The following is a 27,813-nucleotide window of genomic DNA, read 5'->3' on the forward strand; positions in this document are numbered from 1 at the left end:
TCAGTCTTCTGTGACCTCACGACTGTCCAATATATGACGAGATTTAGCAAATCCCACTCTATCATTTCCCCGGTCAAAAATGGTGTAGAATTTTGCAAGAAAAACATCTCCCAGAATCCAAAGAGGTCCATTAGAAGAATATATCTCAATTGCCTGGAATCCATATGCACACATTGAGTGTTCTCGATGAAACTTGTGTAATAAAAGAACAAAAAGTCATATTGAAAACTTTACAAGAAATAAGATGAAATGTATTTATAATATTTTATAATAAAAATAAAATGTGAATGAATCCCATTGAAAAGGGTACCTTTTTAATATAGTCTTCTGCTTCCAAGATATATTCCACCCCTCCAATAGTGAAAGTCACACTGGGCAGCACGGGTATTTTTTCGCAATCTATCGTATACTGGCAATTAAGAAACAGGTTATGGATGAAAGGATTCTCTGTTTAAATGACTTTGCTTAAGATCTAGGTTTTCTCCGTCTATATCTTTTCCAAAGTACTAAAGTAGATGCAGATATAATCCTGGCTAGAATTATTGATCTCAAAACAGATCGGGCTGCTGGCCATGATCGTATTCACCCCATGGTGCTCAAAATAACACGACTTTGGTTATACCCAAGTTGTTGGAAGGAATCATTAGAAATATACTGTGCAATCACCTTGACAGAGAAGGGTTATTAGGGAATGTCGGTGCGGCTATTGAAAAAACATTTCATATCTCACCAACTTAGTTGAATTTTTTGAGGTTACAAAGTTGGTGGATGTTGGGAGCCAGGTCGACATTGTGTATCTTGATTTTAAAAAGGCCTTTGGCAAGGTTGCACACAAAAGGCTACTAAATGAGGTTGACTTCTGTGGAATTGGTGGGCAGATTTTGGGTTGGATAAGGAACTGGGTGCATTCCTGTAAACAGAAAGTATTTCTTACTGGTAGTGGTTCTGTATGGGGACCAGTCACTAGAGGAGTCCAGCATAAATCGGTGTTAGGACTATTGATCTTCATCATCTTTATCCATAATCTGGATGAAGATGGAAAGAGAACTTTCCGTACGTTCATGGATGACATAGAGGTGAGTGTGTAAAAAATAGATGGCAAGCAGATCTAGATACAATGGAATAGACCATACTTGTGTAGGGACAACACCAAGCACATGTAGGGTTGTGTGCTCAAGGCAGCTGAGTGGGAGAAGGACCTCGGGTTATAATCCATGAGTCATTGAAGGTCGATAATCAGTGCCGCAAAGGTTGTTGTAAAAACAAGTAGGGTTTATTGCCAGAACAATTAAATATAAGACAAGAAATACTATTCTTTCTCCATATAAATCCTTGGTCAGGCCACACATGGTGGAACATAGAGAGGTCCTGGAAAATATTCAGAGGAGGGCCATTCTCTCTTAGGCAGTCCCTCGGAGTCGAGGATGACTTGCTTCCACACTAATATGAGTTCTCAGGCGACTGATGAGTCCAATGCAGGACCTACAGTCTCTGTCATATGTGGAGCAGACAGTGGTTGAAGGGACGGGTGGGTGGGGTGCTTGGGTTATTGTGCGCTCCTTCCGCTGTTTGCGCTTGGCTTCCGCGTGCTCCCGGCGAAGAGACTCAAGGTGTTAGGCGCCTTCCCAGATGTTTCGCCCCCACTTTCCGCGGTCTTGGGCCAGGGATTCCCAGGTGTCGGTGGGGATGTTGCACTTTTTCAGGGAGGCTTGTTTGAGGGTCTTCAGTTACCATGACAGGCTGAGTACTGGGGAATTTTACCTCAGAAAAGTCTAGATTTCAAGAAGATTTGATGGAGAGCTTTAAAATAATTAAAGAATTAAACTTAGTCCAAGTGGATAGGCTATTCAAACTAGATGGATTAGGGTAATACAAGTATTAATTATGTAACAATAGAACTAGGTCAAATGCGAGGAGATACTTTTTGCAGAGAATCATTGACCTCTGGAATAAGGTGCTGGCACATGTAGTGAATGCCAATTCGCTGTAAGCACTGGACAAGTTCCTAAGAGTGGTGAGCATATCTACATATGGAAGGTAGATGGGTCACTGGGGGTTGTGTGAACCAGTCACCATAGTCTCCTGGAGCTTGTTTGATCACCTTCAGGGATCAGAGAGGTATTTCCCAGAGATTTTTCCTAAATTGGCCCAATTCTTTTTTCTCTGCTCCTAGGAGATTGTGTGGCTACGTGGGTGGGAAGGAATGGGGTGAAAAAGTTTAACTGTGCCAGGATAGGACAGACTCAATGAACTAGCTGTTTTTTTAACTATCATTTTTAATCCTAATGTCGATAGATTATGTACCAAAATATTAGTATCAAAATATTAGTACATATCATTAAATCTTTAATACATTCTACTAACAGTAGGAACTTCAATGGAAGGAAATAGTTGATATTGTCCATTTAGTGCAATTGTCGAATGGCAAACACCAAAAAGTACTGGGTTTCAAAGTTGTACTAGATTAAAATAGCAAACACATTAGGAAAGCCAATATTGACATTTCTATCAATATTTGGCATGTCATAGTAACCTGGTATGTATTCGAGTATTTTATTGAATTTGACTAATAAACTCAGAAAACTGATGAACAATTTTGATTGTACTTCAATCAGTAGATTCATGGAGATGCCACAGTTATTATATTAAGTATGCAAGAACCATAATCCCAGAAGTAATAAATAATTTCATAATTAGTGTCACCAGAAATCTATTTTTAGATCTGCAAAATGTTTCAATGTCTCATTTTAATAAAATACAGATAAATGTTTAAGTGTTATTTCTATAATACTTAAAAATGTGGTAACTTCTCTATTGATGAATGCCACATTTTTCTTAAGATTTGTATTGAATTGCACGAATAGTTAGAATTCAGCATGAAACTATTCATTCTTAAGTCTTATAAACATTAAATAGCTATGATCAGTTCAACAAGTAGCAAGTTAAAATTCATACCTCTCCCATGCCAAACTCCAGTTCCTGAAACATTTTTCTTATTGCCAAGAAGGGACCGGCTATCAGAGAGGTTCCAGTGTCAATTATTGCAGGACACCCATTGCGACAGATGACAGTGTTTTGAGATGTTATACTGGATAGAAAGCATTGCACAATGTAAGTTATCCCTGAATTATAAGCACAGCACATAGATCTTTATTCATTCAACATGGCAGATATTTCAGATGCAGATCTTGATTTCAGATTCCAAATTGATACTGATGTGAATCATAGGGCTGACTCTTAGCCTCTGACTCGACCCCAATCAACCCGTCTTTGGGAGTTAAAATACAAAAAATCTGAACCAGGAACCCAACCCACCTCGAACCCATCCATTTCTGGTTTTAACAGAGGTGGAACGAGGGACAGGTGACCAATCCACTCGCGGGAGGCGGGTTGGTCATTTAAATATTAAAATGAGGCCGGCTGCCTTCAATTTAAAATAATTCTATTTTAACTCGTGTCAGCTGGGTTTCCCAAACCACGGGAAACCTGGCAGTGAAAAGAGGGAAGAAAGGCTGAATCCATGAGTACGTGCCTTTACGACATTGCTTGTGAACTAGGAGGAGCAGAAATGTTTCCTCCAGACACAACAAGCTACCCACTATCTGTCTGCTCCCCCCTCACCATCAGAGCCCCCCATCCCGCAGTCCGTCTAATCCCTGCAACCACCATCGGCTTCTTCCCTCAACCGACCACCATCGGACATCGCACCCCGACTGCCATTGGACCCCTCACCCCCGACCGCCATCAGGCCCCTCACCCCCCCCCCCCGACCGCCATCGGACCCTCCCCGACCACCATCGGACCCCTCATCCTCCGACCGCCATCAGACCCCTCACCCCTGACCGCCATCGGACTACCCCTCTGACTACCATCGCACTTCTTCCCCTCTCCCCTCCCCCGCAACCACCATTGCACCCCTCCCCCCCAACCGCCACTGCATTCCTCTCCCCCAAACGACCACTGCATCCCTCTTCCCCCAACCACCATCGGACCCCTTCCTGACCGCCATCGGACCCCACCCGATCCCCTCCCCCCGGACCCCACCCGATCCCCTCCCCCCTGATCCATCCCCCGATTCTCCCCCACAATCTACCCCCCGACTGCCATCGAACCCCTCCCCCCGGACCGCCATTGCCCCCCTCCCAACCACTATTGGATGCCTCCCCTGGTTGCCATCGGATCCCTCCGCCTGACTACTATAAGAACCCCCCTTCCACCACTGGATCCCACCCCAACCATCTTTGGATACCCCCCGACCGCCATTGGATTGGACCGCCCTCCCACCATTGGATCCCTCCGCCTGATCACTAGCGGAACTGCCCCCCCCCCACCATTGGACCCCTCCCCTCACACCATTGGATACTCCCCAACCGCCATCGGACCCTGTCCCCTCTCTCCCCCCCACCCCCAATCGGATCCCTCCCCGATCACCATCAGACCCCTCCCTGACCAGCATCGGACCAATAGGAGATAATCAAGGGGCTATAGGGATGGCGGAACTTAATACAATCACTGTCACTAAAGAAGTAGTACTCGGTAAAATAATGGGATTAAAAGTGGGCAAGTACCCTGGACCTGATGATTTGCATCCTAGGGTCTTAAGAGAAGTAGCGGTAGGGATTGTGGATGCATTGGTTGTAATTTACCAAAATTCCCTGGATTCTGGGGAGGTCCCAGTAGATTGGATAACTGCAAATGTAACGCCCTTATTAAAAAAGGAGGTAGACAAAAAGCAGGAAACTATAGACCAGTTAGCCTAACATCTGTAGTTGGGAAGATGTTGGAGTCCATTATTAATGAAGCAGTAACAGGACATTTGGAAAAGCAAAATTCGGTCAGACAGAGTCAGCATGGATTTAAGAAGGGGAAGTCATGTTTGACAAATTTTCTAGAACTCTTTGAGGATGTAACGAACAGGGTGGATAAAGGGGAACCAGTGGATGTGGTGTATTTGGACTTCCAGAAGGCATTTGCCATGGTGCCACATTAAAGGTTACTGCACAAGATAAAAGTTCTCAGGTTTGGGGGTAATATATTAGCATGGATAGCGGATTGGCTAACGGATAGAAAACAGAAAGTCGTGATAAATGGTTCATTCTCGGGTTGGCAATCAGTAACCAGTGGCGTGCCGCAGGGATCAGTGCTGGGACCCCAGCTATTTACAATCTATATTAATGACTTGGAGGAAGGGACCGAGTGTAACGTAGCCAAGTTTTCTGACGATACAAAGATGGGAGGAAAAGCAATGTGTGAGGAGGACACAAAAAATCTGCAAAAGGTAATTAACAGGCTAAGTAAGTGGGCAAAAATTTGGCAGATGGAGTATAATTTTGGAAAGTGTGAGGTCATGCACTTTGGCAGAAAAAAATCAAAGAGAAAGTTATTTAAATGGAGAAAGATTGCAAAGTGCTGCAGTACAGCGGGACCTGGGGGTCATCATAGACAGTCCTACTTTTAGCATGAGTTCTTAGGTGGCTGTACAGTCCAATACGAGAACCACAGTCTCTGTCACAGGTGGGACAGATAATCGTTGAGGGAAAGGGTGGGCAGGGAACCTGGTTTGCCGCACGCTCCTTCCGCTGCCTGCGCTTGTACTTGTGCATGAAACACAAAAGGTTAGTATGCAGGTACAGCAAGTGATCAGGAAGGCAATGGAATCTTGGCCTTTATTGCAAAGGAGATGGAGTATAAAAGCAGGGAAGTCTTGCTACAGTTGTACAGGGTATTGGTGAGGCCACACCTGGAATACTGCGTGCAGTTTTGGTTTCCATATTTACAAAAGGATATACATGCTTTGGAGGCAGTTCAGAGAAGGTTCACAAGGTTGATTCCGGAAATGAGGGAGTTGACTTATGAGGAAAGGTTGAGTAGGTTGGGCCTCTACTCATTAGTATTCAGAAGAATGAGAGGTGATCTTATTGAAACGTATAAGATTATGAGGGGCTTGACAAGGTGGATGCAGAGAGGATATTTCCACTCAATCTGAAACTAAAACTAGGGGGCATGATCTCAGAATAAGGGGCTGCCCATTTAAAACTGAGATGAGGAGAAATTTATTCTCTCAGAGGGTAGTGGATCTGTGGAATTCGTTGCCTCAGAGAGCTGTGGAAGCTGGGACATTGAATAAATTTAAGATAGAAATAGACAGTTTCTTAAATGATAAGGGGATAAGGGGTTATGGGGAGCGGGCAGGGAAGTGGACCTGAGTCCATGATCGGATCAGCCATGATCGTATTAAAAGGCGGAGCAAGCTCGAAGAGTCGTATGGCCTACTCCTGCTCCTATTTCTTATATTCTTATGTCATTTTCCAGTTGGCAAACAGTAAGTAGTGAGGTGCCACAGGGATTGGTGCTGGGGTCTCAACTATTTACAATCTATATTAATGACTTGGATGAAGGGACCAAGTGTAATGTAACCAAGTTTGCTGATGGCACAAAGATGGGTGGGAAAGCAAATTGTGAGGAGGACACAAAAAATCTGCAAAGGGATATAGACAGGCTAAGTGAATGGGTAAAAATTTGGCAGATGGAGTATAATGTAGGAAAATGTGAGGTTATCCACTTTGGCAGAAAAAATAGAAAAGCAGATTATAATTTAAATGGAAAAAAAATTGCAAAGTGCAGAGGGACCGGGGGGTCCTTGTACATGAAACACAAAAAGTTAGTATGTAGGTACACAAGTAATCAGGAAGCCAAATGGAATGTTGACCTTTATTGCAAGGGGGATAGAGTATAAAAGCAGAGAAGTCCTGCTACAACTGTACATGGTATTGGTGAGGCCACACCTGGAGTACTGCGTGTAGTTTTGGTCTCCATATTTAAGAAAGAATATACTTGCATTGGAGACTGTTTAGAGAAGGTTCACTAGGTTGATTCTGGAGATGAGGGAGTTGACTTATGAAGATAGGTTGGGCCTATGCACATTAGAATTCAGAAGAATGAGAGGTAATCTTATCGAAACATATAAGATAATGAGGGGGCTCGACAAGGTGGATGCAGAGAGGATATTTCCACTCATGGGAGAAACTAAAACTAGGGGGCATAGTCTCAGAATAAGGGGCCGCCCATTTAAAAATGAGATGAGAAGGAATTTATTTTCTCAGAGGGTTGTAAATCTGTGGAATTCACTGCCCCAGAGAGCTGTGGTGGCTGAGTCTTTGAATATATTTAAGGCGGAGATGGACAGATTTTTGAGCGATAAGGGAATAAAGGGTAATGGGGAGCGGGTAGGAAAATGGAACTGAGTCCATGATCAGTTCAGCCATGATCTTATTAAATGGCGGAGCAGGCTCGAGGAGTCAAATGGCCTACTCCTGCTCCTATTTCTTGTGTTCTTGCGACCCTCTCCCAGCGATTAGGACCAACCCCCACAATCTCTAATGCCATACCCCGCGTTCCCACACCACCCCCCACAACTAGATCTATCCTCGGCTGAGGCCTTGTGTTGTAGGCTTCCTGCCTGACCGGCCTCTAGCCTGTCAATCAGGCTGCCTGTGGGCAGGTAACCGACAAAAAGGTAAAAACTGCAGGGAAACCCGTTCTTCCGCGTTTGCCGAGCTCAAAACAACCCGCAAGGAACGCGTCTCGGGGCTAAAATCCAGACTGTGGTGGTTGACCAATTCTGAGATATTAAAAAATATATTTTTTAAAGATAAGAGCAAATGAGACACACAACTCCGTGGATTAGTAGCACCACCAGACATTTTTTTAATCACTTTGTATCATCCATTCTTCATTCAGGATGAATAAAATTGAAGACATTTACAATTGCATATAGTTTTACTTAAGGAAATGGTACTCATTAGATTTATCTTGCTATAGTGGTCGACATACCCAAACTTCTGTGCAAAAAAAAATCTTCAATTTGTGCTTTAACTCATATTTAGCTTTTGGTTTCCCATTCTTTCACTTCATCGGATTTTCAGAGGTGCTGATTATTCAAAATAAATCTCTAGCTCTTGTAAATATTAATATTAAAGTTAACATTATTCTTAATAACATATCAGAGCATCTATTCCATTTGCCATCAAGAAAGATGTACTGAAAGCTACTGGACTGGTCTAACGAGGGTTCACTGTTCCTTTCTGATTTATGATTACATAAAAAATCTTAAATTCGGATAATTTTATTGATTAAGAAGGTTAAATGCCCTTCATTAATAATAAAGATTCTGGCAGTTTCTGAATAGTAACAACATGCATCAACCAAACAAAAATTTCACACTGTCCACACTGTAGTTCATCGAAGAGGAGTTTACATATTCTTTATGGTACTGTGCTTTCACTACTTACTTTTGCAGTTCTATTTGCCAGTAACCCTTTTGCGAGACACTGACCCAGTTAATTGGGCCTGTGTAGCGTGTATGGTCGATACCTCCAAATAACAATTCACCACCATTTTCACTATCTGCTTCTCTAGAAAAATTAAAATGTAGTTAGCGTACAAATCAAAAAAATGCTTTATATCAAAACTAAAACTACAGAATGACTATATTAGTATGACTCACACTTGTATTATATATGTGTTTCAGAAACTTGTGCTTACATTATTTTCATTTCAATTGCGGTCCCTCTCAAATGTGTGCGTCATTACACAATTATTTAGTTTAAATTTTTAATTAATAATTAATTAATTAATAAATAATTAAGATTAATGGTGTGATTGCCTTTCGTGTGCACCATTTGTGCTATTACCACTACCGGCAAAGAAGATTAAATTGGTTTGTGGAAACACAACTTGCCAATGTGGAAATTTAAGGTTTCAATTTTGAGAAGCACTGGCCTAGGACAAAGGAAATATATTGCAGTTGCCACAAAAAAGATGCCGTTACAATTATTTAGCGCTATTAAGTTTCCTGTGAGAAAAATATCATTGTTCAACATCACAGGCTCACAATTTGTTCCCTTGCAAAGAGCCCAATACAAGTGTCTAGCAGTTTGAACATATCATTGTCATTCCGATTATGTTGCATTGCTTCCTCTTCTGGCTGTTTGTCTGCAACTTCAGGATCTTGAGGCACAGGTGATGGTAGTATTGCCTGCATGTGACTATATTCCATCTAAGTTCTGCCTATGTGCTGCCCAAAGGACCGCTGAGATACCTGACAGTACTTTGGGCGGGAGTTTCATGGAAAAGTCCTGGAAAAACTGCCCGACGGCAAAAAAACAAATGTAGGCGGCAGCGGGTGGGAGCTCCCAATCTCGGCGGCAAATGCAATCCTCGGTAAAGTACCGCCAAGGATTGAGTCGGGCCCAGGGAGGGGGGGGAGCATATAAAATTAAAAATTTTCCAAAAAAAACACTGGAAAACCTTCAGGGGACCCTGTCCACCTGAATCGCAGGGAAAAAAAGAAAGAGAAGTTTACTAACCTTTTTTTGAAGGTCTTCATACTTATGGTTGAGGTTAGACCTGCCTCCACATGGTGGTCCTTCCCCCTGCTGCAGTGGACTCCCACCCGGATCGAACTGGCATCTCGGCGGGCGGGAGGACACTTACACGCATTACGCGCTAGCGAACGTCAGTGGGCGGTTCCCAGCGGTCTTCCCTACCCGACAGGGGGAGGCCTCCACCAAACTCGCTCTGAGGGGAGACCGCCCAGAAAACTCGACGGCAGAGGGCGGCATTGGGCGGTGAGTCCACCAAGTTCGGGACCCAAGTCTTTTTAATGATGGCAACCTTAAAATTGACAGACTTTTAAATTGACAGACTTACCAAAATTTTGTTTCTATTCATTTTATCCTGAAAAGTTTCTGCAGATGTAAGCATTAGCAATGATACTGATCTCCCAGTAGCAGCATGCCACAATGGCCTATTATGGGAGATTCGAGATTTCCCTTTCAATTTTGCAGTATCAATTGTCATAGTGTAGTCGCAGGCTCTGGCCAATAGGTGGCTCTGTAGAATGAATTTCTGAAGTATTTCTCCCAACACTTGCTATCTTTTTTTTAAATAAACACATTCATCAACTAACCATGAGCAATTTGGTAGTTTATATAATTTGTACTTATCTTCTTTGAGGTATAAATAATTGCATTATAAACGCTATTTTGTTGTATATAACATGGAGATGCTGTAAAACAAACCTGTTTATTAGGACAGAAAATATAGGTTCTTCCAACAGACCCTGATGCATCATTCTGTCGAACACTGGAATGGCTCCACCTTCAGCTAAAGAAGGATATCCTAGACCTAAAATACCATCAAAATGTGCTAGAGTAAATGTCGAACCTGGCTCGTAGACAGATTCACCAAATTCTTGTCCTTGTATAGTAATGTTTCCAATCTGTAAAGAATGAAGAGGAAGAACAGTAGATATGTGTCAGGCAGTTAGAAGACTGAAATCCAACTGCTGGCTTTGTGATGATCTGAGCCATGAAAACTCTGGCATTTTTACCTTCCAACCATGTTTGTAATATGAAATTTACATTTTAATTTGATATAATATATGCTTTTAAGGATGTATTGTTGAAGTCTGAAAAAACATTGATTAAGATACTCATAGCTTGCATACCACTGTGTCTGTACAGTAGTTTGAAGTAACTAAAAAATTATTTTAAAAAAGATACTTTAGTGACGTTGATGCAAAATGCCGTCTTGGTGTTGATTCCATTGGCTTTCATACATTTCTGAGCTGATATGCAGAATAATGTTCAGACTCTACACAGAGCAACTGTGTGAGTAGCAACAAGTATCTACGGCAATGTCACAATCTATCTGTGTTGAACAGACCCCAAAGTACACTGGTCTCAGAAACAATTAATTGAACAAAAAATAGATTAACTATGATGAAAAAGTAAGGACAGTAGACGGAGTTATGACAAGCAAGAGGAAGGAAAGCATATATCAGAAAAACAAAGAAGAATAGAAAAAGTAAACGTAATAAATAAAGGAAAGTTGAGTGAAGAGGGAAAAAACAGCAGAAAAAGTACATTAGTGAGATTTCATGGAACTCATGGAGATGTCCATTGCCATGAAATATCACTGATCCAGTGTACCAGTTTAATTAGGTTAATTTTCTTACTGGCATGCAGTGCAACACTGAGCATGTTTGAAGCATTATAGTATTGAGCAGCTCATTCATGCTTCGGCAAGAACTCCAGAAGCAAGAACATTTTATCTTCAATCAATAGTCCCTTCTAATTACCTGTATAAGGGCTTTTTGCAATGGTTCAAAGGTTCATGTATTATTTAGGGTTATGACACATTATATAAAAACCATTTTGACTTAAAATGACAACCATGACATTTATCATTTATTAAAGGAAAGTACAGTAATGAAAGCACGGTAGAGATACATTTCAATGATCTAACTGTCCACATTCTCCAGTTTAGAGGTTTTATCAATTGAGGAGGATAAAGTAAGATGAATAAGAAAAGACACTCAGTCCATTTGGGTCACCCTGTTAATATCCATATACAGGGCCCACTCAACCCATGCTCATCTCCTGTCTCAATTACTGAGTTCTGTACAAGTTGATAATGGTTTTAATCAAACTTACTGTGACTTTATCTTTACCCACTACTCCTACAAGTTGCCCAGTGCCGTATCGTATGGCAAAAGAGTTTCCTCTGGGAGAATATGATGATGAGAAAAATGATTGGAAGCGCTGATGTGGTTCTATAAAAAAACGAGAAACATTATAATGGATAGATTAGCATTTTCATTCTATAAGACTATGGATTGCTACCTAGTTGATGATGTCATTGGCCAGTCAGCTGATCTTAGCCAGGGCAGCAGCTGAGACATTACAATTAGCCTCAGTGCCTAGAGCTAAGAGGGGGGGAAACACAGACAGGGCTATCACCGTTGACCATTATCCAGTGACTGCTGCTAAAAAATGGATGTATATGGACATTATGCTTTTATTCACATGCATAATATGAACTCTCCGAACCCAGATTCTCAACTGAAAATTTAAAAACTGAGATTGATAGATTTTTTGTTAGGCAACGGTATTAAGGGTTACAGAACCAAAGCAGGTAGATGGAATTAAGACACAGATCAGCGTGGTGGAGCAGGCTCGTGGGGCTGAATGGCCTGCTCATGTTCCCGTTCCTAACCAGGAACAAAGAAGGGAAATTCCACCAAAAAAAATAATCTTATAAGCAATAGCATGTGACGTATCCATGAAAGTGGAATTTGTAGGTTGGCAAACAATGCTCAGAGTGGCTCCAGAATGACCACCCAGAATCCAGATTTGTTTCTATAATAATCAAAGAAAATGTAGGTTTGCTGTATGTTGTTCCACTTGTTTGAAATCACTTGTTTATAGTGTGATGGTTATACCAGAAACACACTGCAACTCTCAGGGACGGATTAAGGCCTGAGGGGCCTGGGGCAAACTGATCCAAATGGGCCTTGAGCTATGTTTGTTCATGTTCACTACATTACGTTTCTGATTCTGAGTATGAAAATATAGGCCAGCCAGTATCTTCAACAATGAAAGCATATATTCTGTATCAAGTAGGTATATATTCTGGTTCTGGTAACTTTGCAATACTGGATTCCTATACATAGTTCCTCTCTTATTATATATTCAGCCTATTTGGGAGGCTTTATATTTTTTTCCTACATTTATTTGGTGGGCCTATGTTTTTTGATGGGTCTAGGGCTGCAGCCCCCATCAGCCCCATGGCAACTCTATATTTCCATTTAAAATCATTTTATCTGATAGAATATGAATCGTTGTAACTTTGGTTTTACTCACTGCATGCCTCGCTGATGCAGTAGGCTGAAGGCACCCAGAGATTAGACGAGCCAGTGTCAAACACAACAGTAAATGTCTGCGGTGGAGTTCCAATTTTAATCTCTCCATAATATTGGGCCTAGGTGTTCAAAAACATAATAAAAACTAAACCACGGCAACATTTAAAACATTTACAGTAAAGTAAGTTTGGCAAAAATCTAAAAAATCTTTTGATGGATGCTACTGAGCTGCTTCCAGAAGTGGCTCTCCCAAACTTCCTGCTGTTCTCTCTGTTCCAACCCACTGGATTTATACTATGCCTGGTGCGAAACCCAAGTGGGATGAGACTCACATAATACACCAAGTCACTTGCTTACTAAACTGATTCAAATCATAAAATGTTTTTGTTAGAAATGTTTCAGCAGGTACACTGTTCATGAAAACTGTACAGGCAGAGGGTACTACCAAACTGGAGTGTTGTGAAAACAGTATGTGCTGGGATTTTGCCAAATGCCAGACTCATGCATTCAAATGGCAACGTGGATACTATTATTCAGTAAACCTTGCTGTCCTGAAGATTGCCAGTTCTAGAGGAATTAACTTCCAAGCTCCTTTTCACTAAACAATTCAAATGGCGCACTGAATTGCTTTGGATTTCCTTCCTCGCAACAAGGATTTTCTTTCCTTATCATTCAATTAATAGCAAGAAGGCACACCCTTCCCTCAATCTGTCCTGGGTGCTTTCCACCGGGGTCCCCCCAGCCAAGCCGCTCATGAAAAGGGCGCTTAAAACAAGGCTCTCTCTTGTCTACCCTGATCTCCATGATTACGTGGAGGTCAAGCGGCAACAACAAAGTGTGTACCATGACCGCGCAAATTTGTCACGCGATATTGAGATCAACGATCCTGTGTTTGTGCTCAATTATGGACATGGTCCCAAATGGCTTGCTGGCATGGTCACAGCCAAAGAGGGGAGTAGGGTGTTTCAATTCAAATTGGCCATTGGACAAATGCACAGAAAACATTTGGACCAAATCAAATTGTCATTTTGAGCTATAGACTTAGCAAGCATATATTATTAGACCACGGTCATGAACTCAGCATACATCTTGATTCTAACTGATACACTCATAATAAAGGGTGAAACTGAGTACTGTGTACAATGAGCAAGTGTGACCTTAGCTCCTTTAATAAGATTCCAGAGTGTAGGTATCTCGTGGGTGACCTGCTTATATACTGTGCACCCAAGGGATGCTGGGATCCCTTGGGACTCCAACAGGTGGGCCGTCTGGTGGTCAGGTGTCATGCAGGTTACAAAGGGTTAAATACATAAGATCACTCCCCCGTGAAGTCATCAGTACACTTATTTACAAGGTGAGACGATCTGGGGCTTTACGCTCCCTTGTCGATCGTCTCGGTACAAATGCGGGTGTGGGTGAGTTGGTTAGTTCTTCACTGGGCTGCTGGGCAGCCGGCCTTGCCGGGCTGCTGGGGATGATGAGTTCGGTTTTGTGGTCAACAATGATGTCAGTTGCCACTTGTGTGTGTGTTGGAGGGTCAAAGTTGGTGGTGTCCTCTTCGGATTGTTCGTAGCTGTTGGTGAACCGCAATTTGATTTGGTCCAAATGTTTTCTGTGCGTTTGTCCATTGGCCAATTTGACCTGAAAGACCCTACTCCTCTCTTTGGCTGTGACCGTGCCAACAAGTCATTTGGGACCATGTCCATAATTGAGTACAAACATAGGGTCATTGACCTCAATATCGCGTGACAAATTTGCGTGGTCACGGTACACACTTTGTTGATGCCGCTTGCCTTCCACGTCATCATGCAGATCAGGGTGGACAAGAGAGAGCCTTGTTTTAAGCGCCCTTTTCAAGAGCAGCTCGGCTGGGGGAACCCGATGAGTGAGTGGGGTCTGGTGCGGTTGCTGAGCAGCACTCGGGACAACCGGGTCTGCAGGGAGCCTTCCGACACGCGTTTCAAGCTTTGCTTGATGGTCTGAACTGCCCATTCTGCCTGGCTGTTGGATGCGGGCTTGAACGGGGCAGATGTGACGTGTTTGATCCCGTTGCAGGTCATGAATTCCTTGAATTCAGCACTGATGAAGCACGGCCCATTGTCGCTGACTAGGACATCAGGCAAGATGTGCATGGCAAACATGGCTCGTAGGCTTTCAATGGTGGCCGTGGACGTGCTTATAGACATTATTGCACATTCAATCCATTTTGAGTAAGCGTCTAAGACAACCAAAAACATTTTACCTAGAAATGGGCCCGCATAGTCTACATGGATCCTCGACCTCGGTTTGGAGGGCCACGACCACAAATTTAGTGGTGCCTCTCTGGATGCATTGCTCAGCTGAGAGCAAGTGTTGCACTGGCACACGCATGACTCTAAGTCATGGGATCTGGCTATGGCTTTCATCATTACGATGCCTGGGTGGGTGCTGTGCAGTTCACATATGAACGTATCTCTGCCTTTCTTGGGCAAGACCACGCGATTGCCCCACAATAGACAGTCCACCTGCAGGGACAACTCGTCTTTGCGTCTGTAGCTTAATCGGCTCCTACATCTCCACTGGGACACCAGACCAGCTCCCATGGAGGACACAGTTTTTTACCAAGGACAGTAAAGGATCCTGGCTGGTCCAGGTCCTGATCTGGCGGGCCATAACGGGGGACTTTTCGTTCTCGAATGCCTCCATGACCATGAACAAGTCCGCTGGCTGTGCCATTTCCATCCCGGTGGTGGGCAATGGCAGCCGACAGAGCATCAGCACAGTTCCCTGTGCCCGGTTTGTGGCGGATTACATAGTTGTATGCCGACAGCGTGAGCGCCCATCTTTGGATGCGGGCAGAAGCATTGGTATTAATCCCTTTGCTCTCAGAGAACAGCGAAATGAACGGCTTGCAGTCAGTTTCAAGCTCAAACTTGAGGCCAAATAAGTACTGGTGCATTTTTTTTACCCCGTAAATGCACGCCAGAGCCTCTTTTTCAGCCATGCTGTAGGGCCTTTCGGCCTTGGACAAACTCCTGGACGCATAAACGACCGGTGGCAAAATCCCTGATTCATTAGCCTGTTGTAACACACACCCGACCCCGTATGATGACGCATCGCAAGCTAGCACGAATCGTTTACAGGGGTTATACAAGACAAGCAGTTTGTTAGAACACAACAGATTTCTGGCTTTCTTAAAGGCAGCCTCATGTGAATTCCCCCATACCCAGTCATCTCCTTCGCGCATGTAGGGGTTCTAGAAGGGTGCTTAACCCAGGTAGGAAATTACCGAAATAGTTAAGGAGTCCCAGGAACGACCGCAGCTCCGTCACGTTCTGTGGTCGCGGCGCGTTCTTGATGGCCTCCGTCTTGGCGTCGGTGGGTCTGATGCCGTCTGCTGCAACTCTCCTTCCCAAGAACTCGACGTCCTGTGCCAGGAAAACACATTTTGAGCGTTTCAACCTGAGCCCCACGCGATCCAACCGACTAAGAACCTACTCCAGATTCAAGTGCTCCATGTAACCAATATGTCGTCCTGGAAGACCACTGTGCAAGGAACCGACTTTAGCAGGCTCGCCATGTACGCTGGCAGATCGCCGCAGCCGACCGAATCCCGAATGGGCACCGGTTGTAGATAAACAGACCTTTGTGCGTGTTGATGCAGGTGAGGCCTTTCGAAGACTCATCCAGCTCCTTCATCATGTAGGCCGAGGTCAGGTCCAGCTTGGTGAACGTCTTCCCTCCAGCCAGGGTCGCAAATAGGTCGTCTGCCTTGGGTAGCGGGTACTGGTCCTGCAGCGAAAAACGGTTAATCGTTACTTTATAGTCCCCACAAATTCTAACCGTGCCGTCCTCCTTAAGTACTGGGACAATCGGACTGGCCCAGTCGTTGAATTCCACCAGCGTGATGATGCCTTCACGTTGCAGCCTGTCCAACTCAATTTCCACTTTTTCACGTATCATGTATAGTACCGCCTGAGCCTTGTGGTGGATGGGTTGCGTACCGGGAACCAAATGGATCTGCACTTTCACACCCGAGAAGCTTCCGATGCCTGGCCTGAACAACAATGGGAATTTGCTCAGAACCTGGGTACATGAGGCGTCATCGACGGACGAAAGCGCTCGGATGTCGTACCAGTTCCAGTGGATTTTTCCCAGCCAGCTTCTGCCAAACAACGTGGAGCTATCCTCTGTACAATCCATAGCGGGAGTTTGTGTACTGCTCCGTCATAGGAGACTTTGACTTCTGCACTGCCAATTTCAGGAATTAGTTCCTTGGTGTAAGTCCTTAATTTGGTGTGAATGGGGCTGAGCTTGGGCCTGTGTGCCTTTTTGCCCCACAGCCTGTCGAAGGTCTTTTTACTCATTATGGACTGACTTGCGCCTGTGTCCAGCTCCATAGATACTGGAATACCGTTCAGTTCAACTTTCAAATTATTGGTGGACATTTCGTAGTGAACATGTGCACCCCGTTTACTTCTGCCTCCTCAGTACGTCTCCAATTCAGCCTGATCCACTGTAGATCGATCTTCCTCTGCAACGTGGTGGTTTGCAGCTCGCCTGCACATTTGTTGGAGGTGTCCCATTGTTCTGCAACCATTGCACGCATAGTGCTTAAAGTGGCGTTGATGGGGCCGATGATCACCTCCGCAGCGCCAACAGGGTGTTAACTGCCTCGCTTTAACGATTGATGGCGATCTCTGGGTTATCTGAGGTCGGGCCACAGCAGCCGCCATGTACGTTCTGCCATGTACATTTCTGCTCGAGACCGACATTACTCTATGCACAGTATTGGCCGAAACTTCTTTATTCTGCGAAATCTGCTTGATGTTGTCGCTGGTGGACATAAATGCCTGCGCTATCGTTATGGCTTTACTGAGATTCTACAGTCAACAGTTTGCGAAGGATTGTCACATGTCCAATGCCCAGTACAAAAAAGTCTCTAAGCATTTATTCTAGGAATCCCTCAAACTCACAATGTCCTGCGAGGCGCCTTAGTTCAGCAACATAGCTCGCCACTTCCTGGCCCTCCGATTGTTGACACATGTAGAACTGATATCTCGCCATCAAAATGCTTTCTTTAGGATTTAGGTGCTCCCAGACCAGCGTACACAATTCTTCGTAGGATTTCTCTGTTGGTTTTGCCGGGGCCAGAAGATTCTTCATGAGGTCATGGGTTGTTGCCCCACAGACAGTTAGGAGGATCGCCCTTCGATTGGTAGCATTCTCGTCCCCTTCCAGCTCATTGGCCACGAAGTATTGGTCGAGTCTCTGCACAAAGGCCTCCCAATCGTCCCCTCCTGAGAACTTCTCCAGGATGCAGACTGTTTTTTGCATTTTTGCGTGATTGTTTGTTACCTCATCGCCAATTGGTACACTCATAATAAAGGGTGAAACTGAGTACTGTGTGTAATGAGCAAGTGTGACCTTAGTTCCTTTAATAAGACTCCAGAGTGCAGGTACCTCGTGGGTGACCTGCTTATATACTGTGCATCCAAGGGATGCTGGGATCTCTTGGGACTCTTAACAGGTGGACCCTCTGGTGGTCAGGTGTCATGCAGGTTAGAAAGGATTAAATACATAACACTAACATTGCCAGAGTTCATGTCTCAGGTTTATTTCAGACTCTAAAGGGTTTAGCTGACAACACCCAGATACTGCTAATCCTATTGCCAGGTGAGCCTATCCTGGTATCTACTAACCTAGTTATAAAAGTGGTTCAAAGCAGTCTCCTATTAAACCTCATATTAAAAATAAGCTGGGTCCAAAAACTGCATAGGAATGATTCGAAAAATATTGGTCTGCAACTAAATAATAAAACTTTACTTTGGACTCTAGGGAAATCAAGGGATATGGGGATCATGCGGGAAAGTGGAGTTGAGGTTGAAGGTCAGCCATGATCTTATTGAATCTACCTTTTTCTTTATGAATGAGTAAGGTCATTTCACTTTTGATTGATTTTCACAATGTACCTCATTAGTCAGGTGTTCAGAGCTATGACATCTAGACAAATCTGCCATCAAACTTTGCAGCAATTTCTTTGGATGTCAAGTCCAGGTGATATAAGACAGCCTTCCTGAGGAGATCTCACACCACTGTTACAGGCTCCAGAGTTATAGAGGCTGGTAACTCAATGCAGCGTCCAAATTACAGCTTTGAGCATGAAGGCCTGGAACTCATTTTGCCTCCAGTGCACTCAACACGCTACAGTGTAAGTGTGACATGCTTCATGCACGAGTAGCCTGTACATCGGTTATGCACAAAGCTAGTTAAGGTTACTAATTGTATTTACAAAGTATTTACAGCACAGAAACAGGCCATTCAGCCCAACAGATCCATGCCGGTGTTTATGCTCCACACGAGCCTTCTCCCACCCTTCTTCATCTAACCCCATCAACATATCCTTCAATTCCTTTCTCCATCATGTGCTTGCCCTAAAATACATCCATGCTATTCGCCTCAACTACTTGTGGTAGCGAGTTCCAGATTCTGACCACTCTCTGGGTAAAGAAGTTTCTCTTGAATTCTCCATTGGATTTATTCATGACTATCTTGTATTTATGGCCCCTAGTTCTAGTCTCACACGCAAGTGGAAATATCTTCTCTACGTCTACCCTATCAAGCCCTTTCATAATCTTAAAGTCCTCCAACAGATCACCCTTCAGTCTTCTCTTTTCTAGAGAAAAGAGCTCATGTCTGTTCAATCTTTCCTGATAAGTACAACCTCTCAGTTTTAGTATCGTTCTAGTAAATCTTTTTTGCACCTTCTCAGTGCCTCTATATCTTTTTTATAATATGGAGAACTGTTCACAGAACTCCAAGAGTGGTCTAACCAAGGTTCTATAAAAGTTTAACGTAGCTGTTTGGCTTTTAATTTCTATCCCTCTAGAAATGAACTCCAGTGCTTTGTTTGCTTTTTTTATGGCATTAACCTGCGTCGCTACTTTTAGTCATTTGTGTATCTGTACCCCTGATCCCTCTGCTGCTCTATCCCATTTAGACACTCATTTTCCGAGGAGTATGTGGCCTCCTTATTTTTCCTACCAAAATGTACGACCTTACAAATATCTACATTGAGGTTCATTTGCCAATTACACATGCATTCTGCAAGTTTATTAATGTCTTCCTGTATTTTGTCGCAGTCCTCCTCTGTATTAACACTACGCAAATTGGTGTCATCCGCAAATTTAGAAATTGTGCTTCCAATTCCCCAGTCCAAATCGTTTATGAAAGAGGGGAACATCAGTGATCCCAGCACCAATCCCTGTGGAACACCACTTCCCATCACTTGCTAATCTGAGTAACTACCATTAATCCCTACTCTCTGTTTTCTGTTTTGTAGCCAGCTCTAATTAATACAGCTCCCCCAGCCCCCTGCCCCCGCTTTCTTCCCTATCCTTTCTGATGCTATAACCTACAATATTTAGTTACCAGTCCGGTTCTTTATGTAGCCATGTTTCAGTTATTCCTACTACATCTGGTTCCTCACTACAGATTATTGCATCCAGCTCCCCCATTTTATTTTGGATGCTGTGTATATTGCTGTAGAGGCAGTTTAATTAGTCTTTAATAGTTTTAATAGTTGTTCCAATTACTTTATTATCAAACAGTCCTTTTCTACCTCTATTATAACTATAGTTGTTCCCTGACCATTAATGTTACCTGTACCCTTGTCCCTTACCTTTGTCTGATCTTTACTCTCATCTCCTATTTTTTTTTTTGTCTTCAGCTTATGTCATTTTCACCAGATCACTCCCCTCGTCTCACTAGTTTAAAATCCTATTAACAGCCCTACTTATCCTTTCTACTAAAACACTGGTCTCATTCTGGTTCAACAAAACAGCTCCTTCCTCTGCCAGTGTCCCATGAAATGGAACCCTCCCTCCCACACCAGACCTTCAGCCACGTATTCACCTTCCTAGTCTGCCTATCCCTATGCCACTTAGCATGTGGCACGGGTAGTAATCCAGAGATTACCATCTGTGAGTTCCTGTTTTTTTTAATTTAGTTCCTAACTTCTGATATTTCCTAAGCAAGACCTCCTCTCTTTTTTTCCCTATGTCATTGGTCTCAACATGGACCATGACAACTGGACCTTCCCCCTCCCTTTCCAAGTTCCTCCAAGATATTCTTTACCTTTGCACCACTGTCAGAGTATCTTTAACTTGCACTCTAGCTCAAAGATTCTGAGCCAGAGGGTTCGGAGCCAGAGACACTTACTGCATATGTGACAATCCGGGATAGTCTCACTGTCCACAAATTCCACATATTACAATCCTGATACACAACCTGCACTGCCATTTCTACTTTTTTTTTTAATTAGTTTTATTTTAGTTCTAGATATAATACAATTACTTGAGATCCAGATTATATTTAGATACTTGGATTTAGCTTGATTTCAGATTAATTTGCAGCTAATTAGCCTTATTTCTTGTTTATTAACTTCTTTATTTTATTATCTCCTTAACTTATTATTTATAGATATAAGATTTTAATGAAAATTCTGAATTGAGGTGCAACCCCATACTGCAATCGGAACGCCTATGAAGGCATTGAATAACAAGCGTTGAAGGGGAGGCCAAATAGATAAAAAATAGTATTTCTAATCTATGTCTCTTACAATTAGGCTACGCATCATTGATTTGTTTAGCCTCTAGAAAGCAATTCAACAAATAGATCTTTGTATACCAAAGCTTAAAAAGCTGTGGCACTTTAAAGGCAGGCAGCAACTCATCCACACCAGACATTTCAGCCCCTGAGCCCCATGGTGCTCCTTACATATTATGTACTGGGTGGAGTGCAACAGAAATATTTAAATGAGCTAACCTTGCATTATCAAACTCAACCGCGCCAAGAGAATATTAACGACTGCATAGTGTCCTTCTTATACTTTTTGCTGTGGCAATGTGAGCAGGAAAAGTACAGACTTGGACTAACTTTATATTTGCACAATTACTGCTGACAAACCACAAAAAACTGCAAAGACTTGACATTTTTTAAATAGACCAAACCAAAATTACACAATGCTCTGTAGAAGAAAGATTTTGCTTTTGCATTACCCTGTAATAGGAAATACGCTAAGTTAATATACCACTAACCAGTGGAAATAACTGAAGATGGAGATTTATGAGTGGGGGGTGGGAAGGGAATAAATGGTTTTATGTACGTAAAAAAAGGAGCAACAAGGGCCAATGTCAGGGATCAATGTCCTGTGCTTCAAGGGTGCTTTAAAGTTGTCTGACCTGATTTTGGATCAGGCCATTTTTCAGGCATCTAGGGTGGCCACCTAAATCAGGTGTTCGACTTCTTGCATATTGTCATGTATTTACTTCATGGATTCTTTGCTTAAGAATTCATAGCAACACATTGCTATTAAGAATGAGTTGGATTATTAACAAAGGTTTAACAATCACACTACACATTACCAGTTCATCCACTCGGCTCACACAACTGCATAACTCATCGTGGATGATCTAAACCAAACAAATTTTTTTTTGAACCTTGTGAACATCACATGACTGGCTAAGCCACTCACAAAGCAACAGTTCTCCAACTCCTTTGTTGTGAACAAAATAAAACATTAAATCAAGTGCCCCCTGATTAAAGGGGGGAGGGGGGGGAACTCTCCAAACACTTTCAAACAAGTGCCCCCTTGTTCACCAGCTCTACAACTAGCTCTACAACTCTTTTAAACTTGTGAGCATACTCACAGGTGCATATATATTGATGAGGGGCCTATGTCTGTTTTAGGGCCCCTTCTGGGAAATTTAATTGCCCTGAGTTCTGATAAAGGCTGTCCATACAGAATGTTTAATTTTTCTCTTTCCAGCGCTTTCTGTTTTTGGTCAACATTTACGGTTTTTTTAATCCCCAATATATGTTAATGATAACTTACATCCATATAATTTGATAAGTGCTCAGAAGTGACACCAACATCATGAACCATTAAAAGTTCAGAAGGATAACAGCTACTGTAGTTGCGGATAAGTGCATCTGTATTGTGCTGTACTAGAAATTCTTCGAGTTCTTGGCGTTCTCTCAGAGCATTTCTTATTGTCTTGAAACGGATCAAAGGAATCCTGTAATATACATAACATTTTCAATTAAATACATCACACTTGAACAAATGCAGAATTACAGATCACTACATGCAGGTTTGTTTTTCACTTATATTAAAATGCTCCCAATTTAGAACTTTCAATTACCACTTATTATTCTCCCTTTTAGAGCTTCTCACACTACACACCCTTACTTGCGGGGGGGTGGGGGGGTATTTGTGTCCATATATCTTGGCAAGCGTAGCCATAGTTAACGCTTTCCCATTATTCGCTCACTCTCATTACCTAGCTGGTAAGGAAATCAGCATATGGGGTAATCACCACATGAACATGTGTATAAGGAATTTAGTGCATTGACCTACCAGATTGCCTACTGCCTTTCACTAATGATAGCTAATATTTTAAGAAAATTTTAAACAAACAAAAATAATCAAAATAACATTTCACTCTTCATAGCGTGACCGTCACTAATATTGCTGCAGAACCAACCCTATTTTTTACAAAACAAAATTTGAAAAGACATCAGGATCAAATACTTTCTTTAAAGTGACAAGCCCGGAATACTTGTCTAAGAGTTCAACGCTCTAAAGAAAAAGTTAAAATGCAGTCATTTAGATTGTACTCTTTCTAAATATATACATTCTGTGAAATAGATTGGTTTTACTTATAGCAGATAAGGTTAGTACTTTTGGAATATAAAATATGCTCTTGAAAAAAGAAGCACCTATAAGAAAAAAAATTCCGATTTGTTATTTTCAAGCCAAAAAACATTGAATAATATATGAATCCCAGTTTGAATGAAAAGTATAGGTAATAGCAGCAATATAACAAACTTGGGTTTCTTAGATTTATCCAGTCTTTTTTTTAATCAGTCCATCTTTAAAATCCTTGTCCTGCACTTTCTTACATCCAGTCTCATGTTGTTATTCTTACAGTACGGTTTCTTCTGACAATGTATTTACTAATTACCCATGTGTTGAGGCTGCTAAGAAATGCTGGCTCACTGATTATAAACTCAAGGCCCCGGAGTGGGATTTAAACCCGCAACCTACCAACTCGGACGAGAGTGCTACCAACTGAACCAAGTTCCAATTATTGGAATTTTCTTTCTATTATACGCGGGAAGCCCTAAATTCTACAATTACCTTGGAAAGTATTGTTCTCCAAGAGAATTACTGAGCCAGTATTTGAGGGCTGCATAATGGGTTTCCCAATGGGAATCCCACTTCATACCCATCAACAGTCTGCCTCCTCTTGCCATCCTCTCTATGGTCTAAGTAAAATCTATGCTATTCATAGCTAACCATCACATCCTAATTTTGCACCTCATCAGCACAATGCTGCACATTGTCATACATGAGAACAAAACACCAAGAGTCCTTACATCAAATACTCCAGTGATATATTGCAACTATTTACAGAAACATTATTTGGTTTTGTCGCCGTGCACACCCCTAGCGACCACAAGAGATTTTCTCTGCCTCTTCTAACATTTCTTCTATGTGCCACCTGAGGTTCAGAAATCTGAGATGTAGACTGCTGCTGAAAAATATTATGAACCTCTAGGGATGGAGGTGGCCCTTCTCTCAGGTCCCCCAATTTCTGGGATAGCCACAGGATAGGCTGAATCTTTGTCATTGGCTCCTTGGCAGATGATGGTTTCTACGAGGACCTGATGGAATGCTCCTCTATGAGGGTAAGCAGCCCCTGGGGCACACAGTCAGCTTCCTCACTGCTACTAGGAACAAGATAATGATTGCCAGCAATCAATGGGAGAATGGATCTCATGAATATCCTTTACTTCCTCTGAGATGCTGCTCTATATACTGATTGACATTGACTTTTCCAGATGGTCCCACAAGACCTGCAATCCTTCATTCACTACTTTTGCGTCGAGTTGACTGACTTGCCTGGATCTCTCATGATGCAGGGGAAAGTTTGAAATTGCCACTTTCTCCAGGCTGTCCAACAATGAGTTGAAAGACTCTTGGATGTTGGTGCACAGCAGGGTGGTACTCCACTGCTATTCCAATCATGTGCCGCACATCTTGGGAGAGGCCACGGAACTCCATATGTGTCAGATGGCCTTCTACCATCCTTCTCTTCATGGCAGGACTCTTGAGATCATCATTCATTTGCTCTGCATTCAGGGTTTGATATGTCTTCTGCCTCCATTCAACTATGTCAGGCGCCATTTCCATATTTCCATCTTCTGGCTTCCTTGTGCTCTCTATCTCACCACACATCAATTCCTCATCTACACTGTCTGTACCCCCTCGAGTGTGTGTGTCTCTGGGCCGCTAAGTGCAAGGGAAAGGGTGAATGATGGGGTGGGTGAATGACCACTATTGTTGCCTGAGGTAGAGGGGACAGCAAGGCCATGCTCTTCAGGATCCTTCTTATCTGTCTCCTGATTTGCAGCTTCTGGAGGATAAAAAAATACTATTAACTTGGATCTACTTGAGCAACATTCTACCTTAATCAGCTATTTTTCAGGATCTGTTCTGAGGAAAGTAATAGCTGTTGAGATTGAAGAATATAAATAAACATTAAATAAGAAAAGATATACATCCTCATGAACCTGCCGAAGGCACAGAGACTGGCACATCTCCACCCCCAATTGCCAGACCAGAGTTGAAGCTAATTGTTACAATTACTTCCACTTCATGAGCTGTTAAATGTCAGATATTGGCACAACCTCCCCTGGGGCCTGGCATTCCCTGGCATTGTGTGCTCTCTACGTCTGCATCCTTCAAAGCCTCCTTGATAAAGTGCAACATCCCCACTGGCACCTGGGAATCCTTGGCCCAAGACACCCTAAGTGGAGGAAGAGCATCCAGGAGGGCACTGAGCACCTCAAGTCTCGTCGCCGAGAGCATGCAGAAACCATGCGCAGATAGCAGAAGGAGCGTGCGGCAAACCAGATTCCCCACCCACCCACCCTTCCTTCAACGACTGTCTGTCCCACCTGTGACAGAGACTGTAATTCCCGTATTGGACTGTAGTCACCTGAGAACTCACTGTTAGAGTGGAAGCAAGTCTTCCTCGATTTCGAGGGACTGCCTATGATGATGATGACTTCTGCAGGAGGAATGCATTGTGTTAATTGACTGTTGCAGTCTCCAGATGCTGCAGCCACTGTCACTCAGGAGTTGTAAAATAGATAATAGTAATGGTAGGTTACAGGGAGCAAAGGCCGACAAAATGAGATTTCAATGTGCTAGCAAAAACTTTGCCAAGTGACTTTGCTCCTGGGGACAAAGGACATGGTGCTATGCAATACAGGCAACTCTTGACTCTTGATTATTGTGCCAGGGAATACCCATTTTCTTCTCTGTGATTCACTTATCTGCCCTGTTACTCATCTGAGTAACCTATGCTGATCCAGTGAACATAGGAACAGGAGTAGGCCTTCTGCCTCTTGAGATTGTTCCGCCATTCAATCAGATCATTGCTAATCTGTATGTCCACTCCATTTACCCAGCTTTGATCCATATCCCTTGATACCTTTTCCTAATAAAAATCTATTGATCTTAGTCTTGAAAATTTCAATTGATCCAGTATTCACATCCTTTTGAGGGAGCGTTTTCTAGCTTTCAACTACCTTTGTGTGAAACTGGGCTTCGTGATTTCACTCCTACCTCTAATTTTAGGTTTGTGCCCTCTTGTTCTAGATTTCCCCCACCAGAGGAATTAGTTTCATAGATTAAATGAGTGGGAAAAAGTGGCAGATAGATTTCAATGTAGGAAAGTGTGAAATCATCCACTTTGGATTCAACAAATCAGAATATTTTCTAAATTTTGAGAGACTAGGAACTGTGGAAGAGCATTGGGATTTTGGTGCCCATATACACAAATCACTAAAAGCTGTTGCATGGGTACAAAAAGTAATCAAATTCCCTACTGAATCCCTTTATCATTTTAATTAGATCACTCAACCTTTTAAGCTCAAGGGAATTAAAGCCAAGTTTATGCAACCTGTACCTCATACATTAGCCCTTTAAGGCAAAGTATCATTCTGATGAATCTGCACTGTAACCCCTCTCCAAAGTCAGTATATCCTTCCTAAGGTGTATGGTATCCAAACCTGAATGCAGTACTCGAGATGAAGTCTAATCAAGGCTCTGTACAACTGAAGAATAACTTTCTCCACTTTGTATTCCAAGCCCCTTGTGATAAAGTCCAACATTCCATTAATCTTTTTGATTACTTTTTGTATCTGTGCACTAATTTTTAGTGATTTATCCACATGGACATCTAAATCCCTTTGCTCTGCCACAGTTCTTAAATCTCTTGACATTTAGAAAACATTCCAATTTTCCAGTCTTGAGCCCAAAGTGGATGCACTAGTGTCATATATGCACCTGTGAGCATGCTCCTAGGTTTGTGGCTTACCCAGTCATATGACGTTCACAAGATGCAATAAAACCCCGATTAAATCAGTTCAGGTTATCAGGTGAGGTAGTCTGTTGAGAGCCTGGTGGATGAACTGGTAGCGTTCACTTTGTTGTTAAACCTTTGCTAATAAACCAGCTAGTTCTTTACAGCGAATGCGTAGTCAAGAATTCTTAAGCAAAGAACCCATGAAGCAAATACACTACAATCAGCTATTTCTCTTCCAGGAGCCTGCTCAGTCCTTTAACTGCATACCGCCCTTTAAATACAGAATTGCAGCCTGGCACTGCACCCCTCCCAAATTTTCCATCACCCCCATCTGTGTGTCTGACTTCCTCCTGGTGAAACTCTCAGGCGTGTCCTGCTACTGGCATTTAAATTAGTTGACCCTAAGGTTTCTGACCAGGTCAGCCAATGCAGAATTCATTGTGCATAAACCCTGTCCTGCTGCACCTCCAATATCGTTTCATATCTTGTTTGCAACTAAGCTTTTTGAAACATGCAATGACTACTCTTGCATGCTTGATTTATTTTATAAACTAATGTTTGATTTGCGTGTTATTTCAGATTCTGCCACTAAACCGTGATATAAATATTTCTCATTCTTTAAAACTGTGCTGAGTGCAAGAAATTTCCAAAAAAGAAGTTCTACATACAAATATGCAGTGCTGATAC

The 27,813-nt window shown here is 42.7% G+C and overlaps 1 protein-coding gene across 1 annotated transcript; it reads right to left on the bottom strand.

The window, feature by feature from the left end:
* On the bottom strand, positions 1–27,043 carry LOC139281523 (cathepsin E-like). Its single transcript, XM_070901691.1, has 10 exons — positions 26,831–27,043; positions 23,245–23,327; positions 22,581–22,764; positions 12,708–12,825; positions 11,499–11,617; positions 10,083–10,282; positions 8,292–8,414; positions 2,956–3,088; positions 311–409; positions 1–192 (listed from the first exon to the last, which is right to left on the bottom strand). Exons 1-10 carry the CDS (start codon positions 27,041–27,043, stop codon positions 1–3), a joined length of 1,464 nt encoding a protein of 487 aa, XP_070757792.1.
* Positions 27,044–27,813: the final 770 nt, after the last annotated feature.

The sequence above is a fragment of the Pristiophorus japonicus genome, chromosome 15 (assembly GCF_044704955.1).
Source record: "Pristiophorus japonicus isolate sPriJap1 chromosome 15, sPriJap1.hap1, whole genome shotgun sequence".
Classification (NCBI taxonomy): domain Eukaryota; kingdom Metazoa; phylum Chordata; class Chondrichthyes; family Pristiophoridae; genus Pristiophorus; species Pristiophorus japonicus.

Bases quoted from the DNA above. Each gene is read 5' to 3' on its own strand.
- LOC139281523 (XM_070901691.1), bottom strand. From the start codon at position 27,043: ATGTCAAGAGATTTAAGAACTGTGGCAGAGCAAAGGGATTTAGATGTC. The intron at 11,618-12,707 runs GTGAGTAAAACC...GTTTTTTTATAG, and splicing joins CTGCATCAGCGAGGCATGCA to AACCACATCAGCGCTTCCAA. The intron at 410-2,955 runs GTATGAATTTTA...CTTAATTGCCAG, and splicing joins TGGAGTTTGGCATGGGAGAG to TATACGATAGATTGCGAAAA.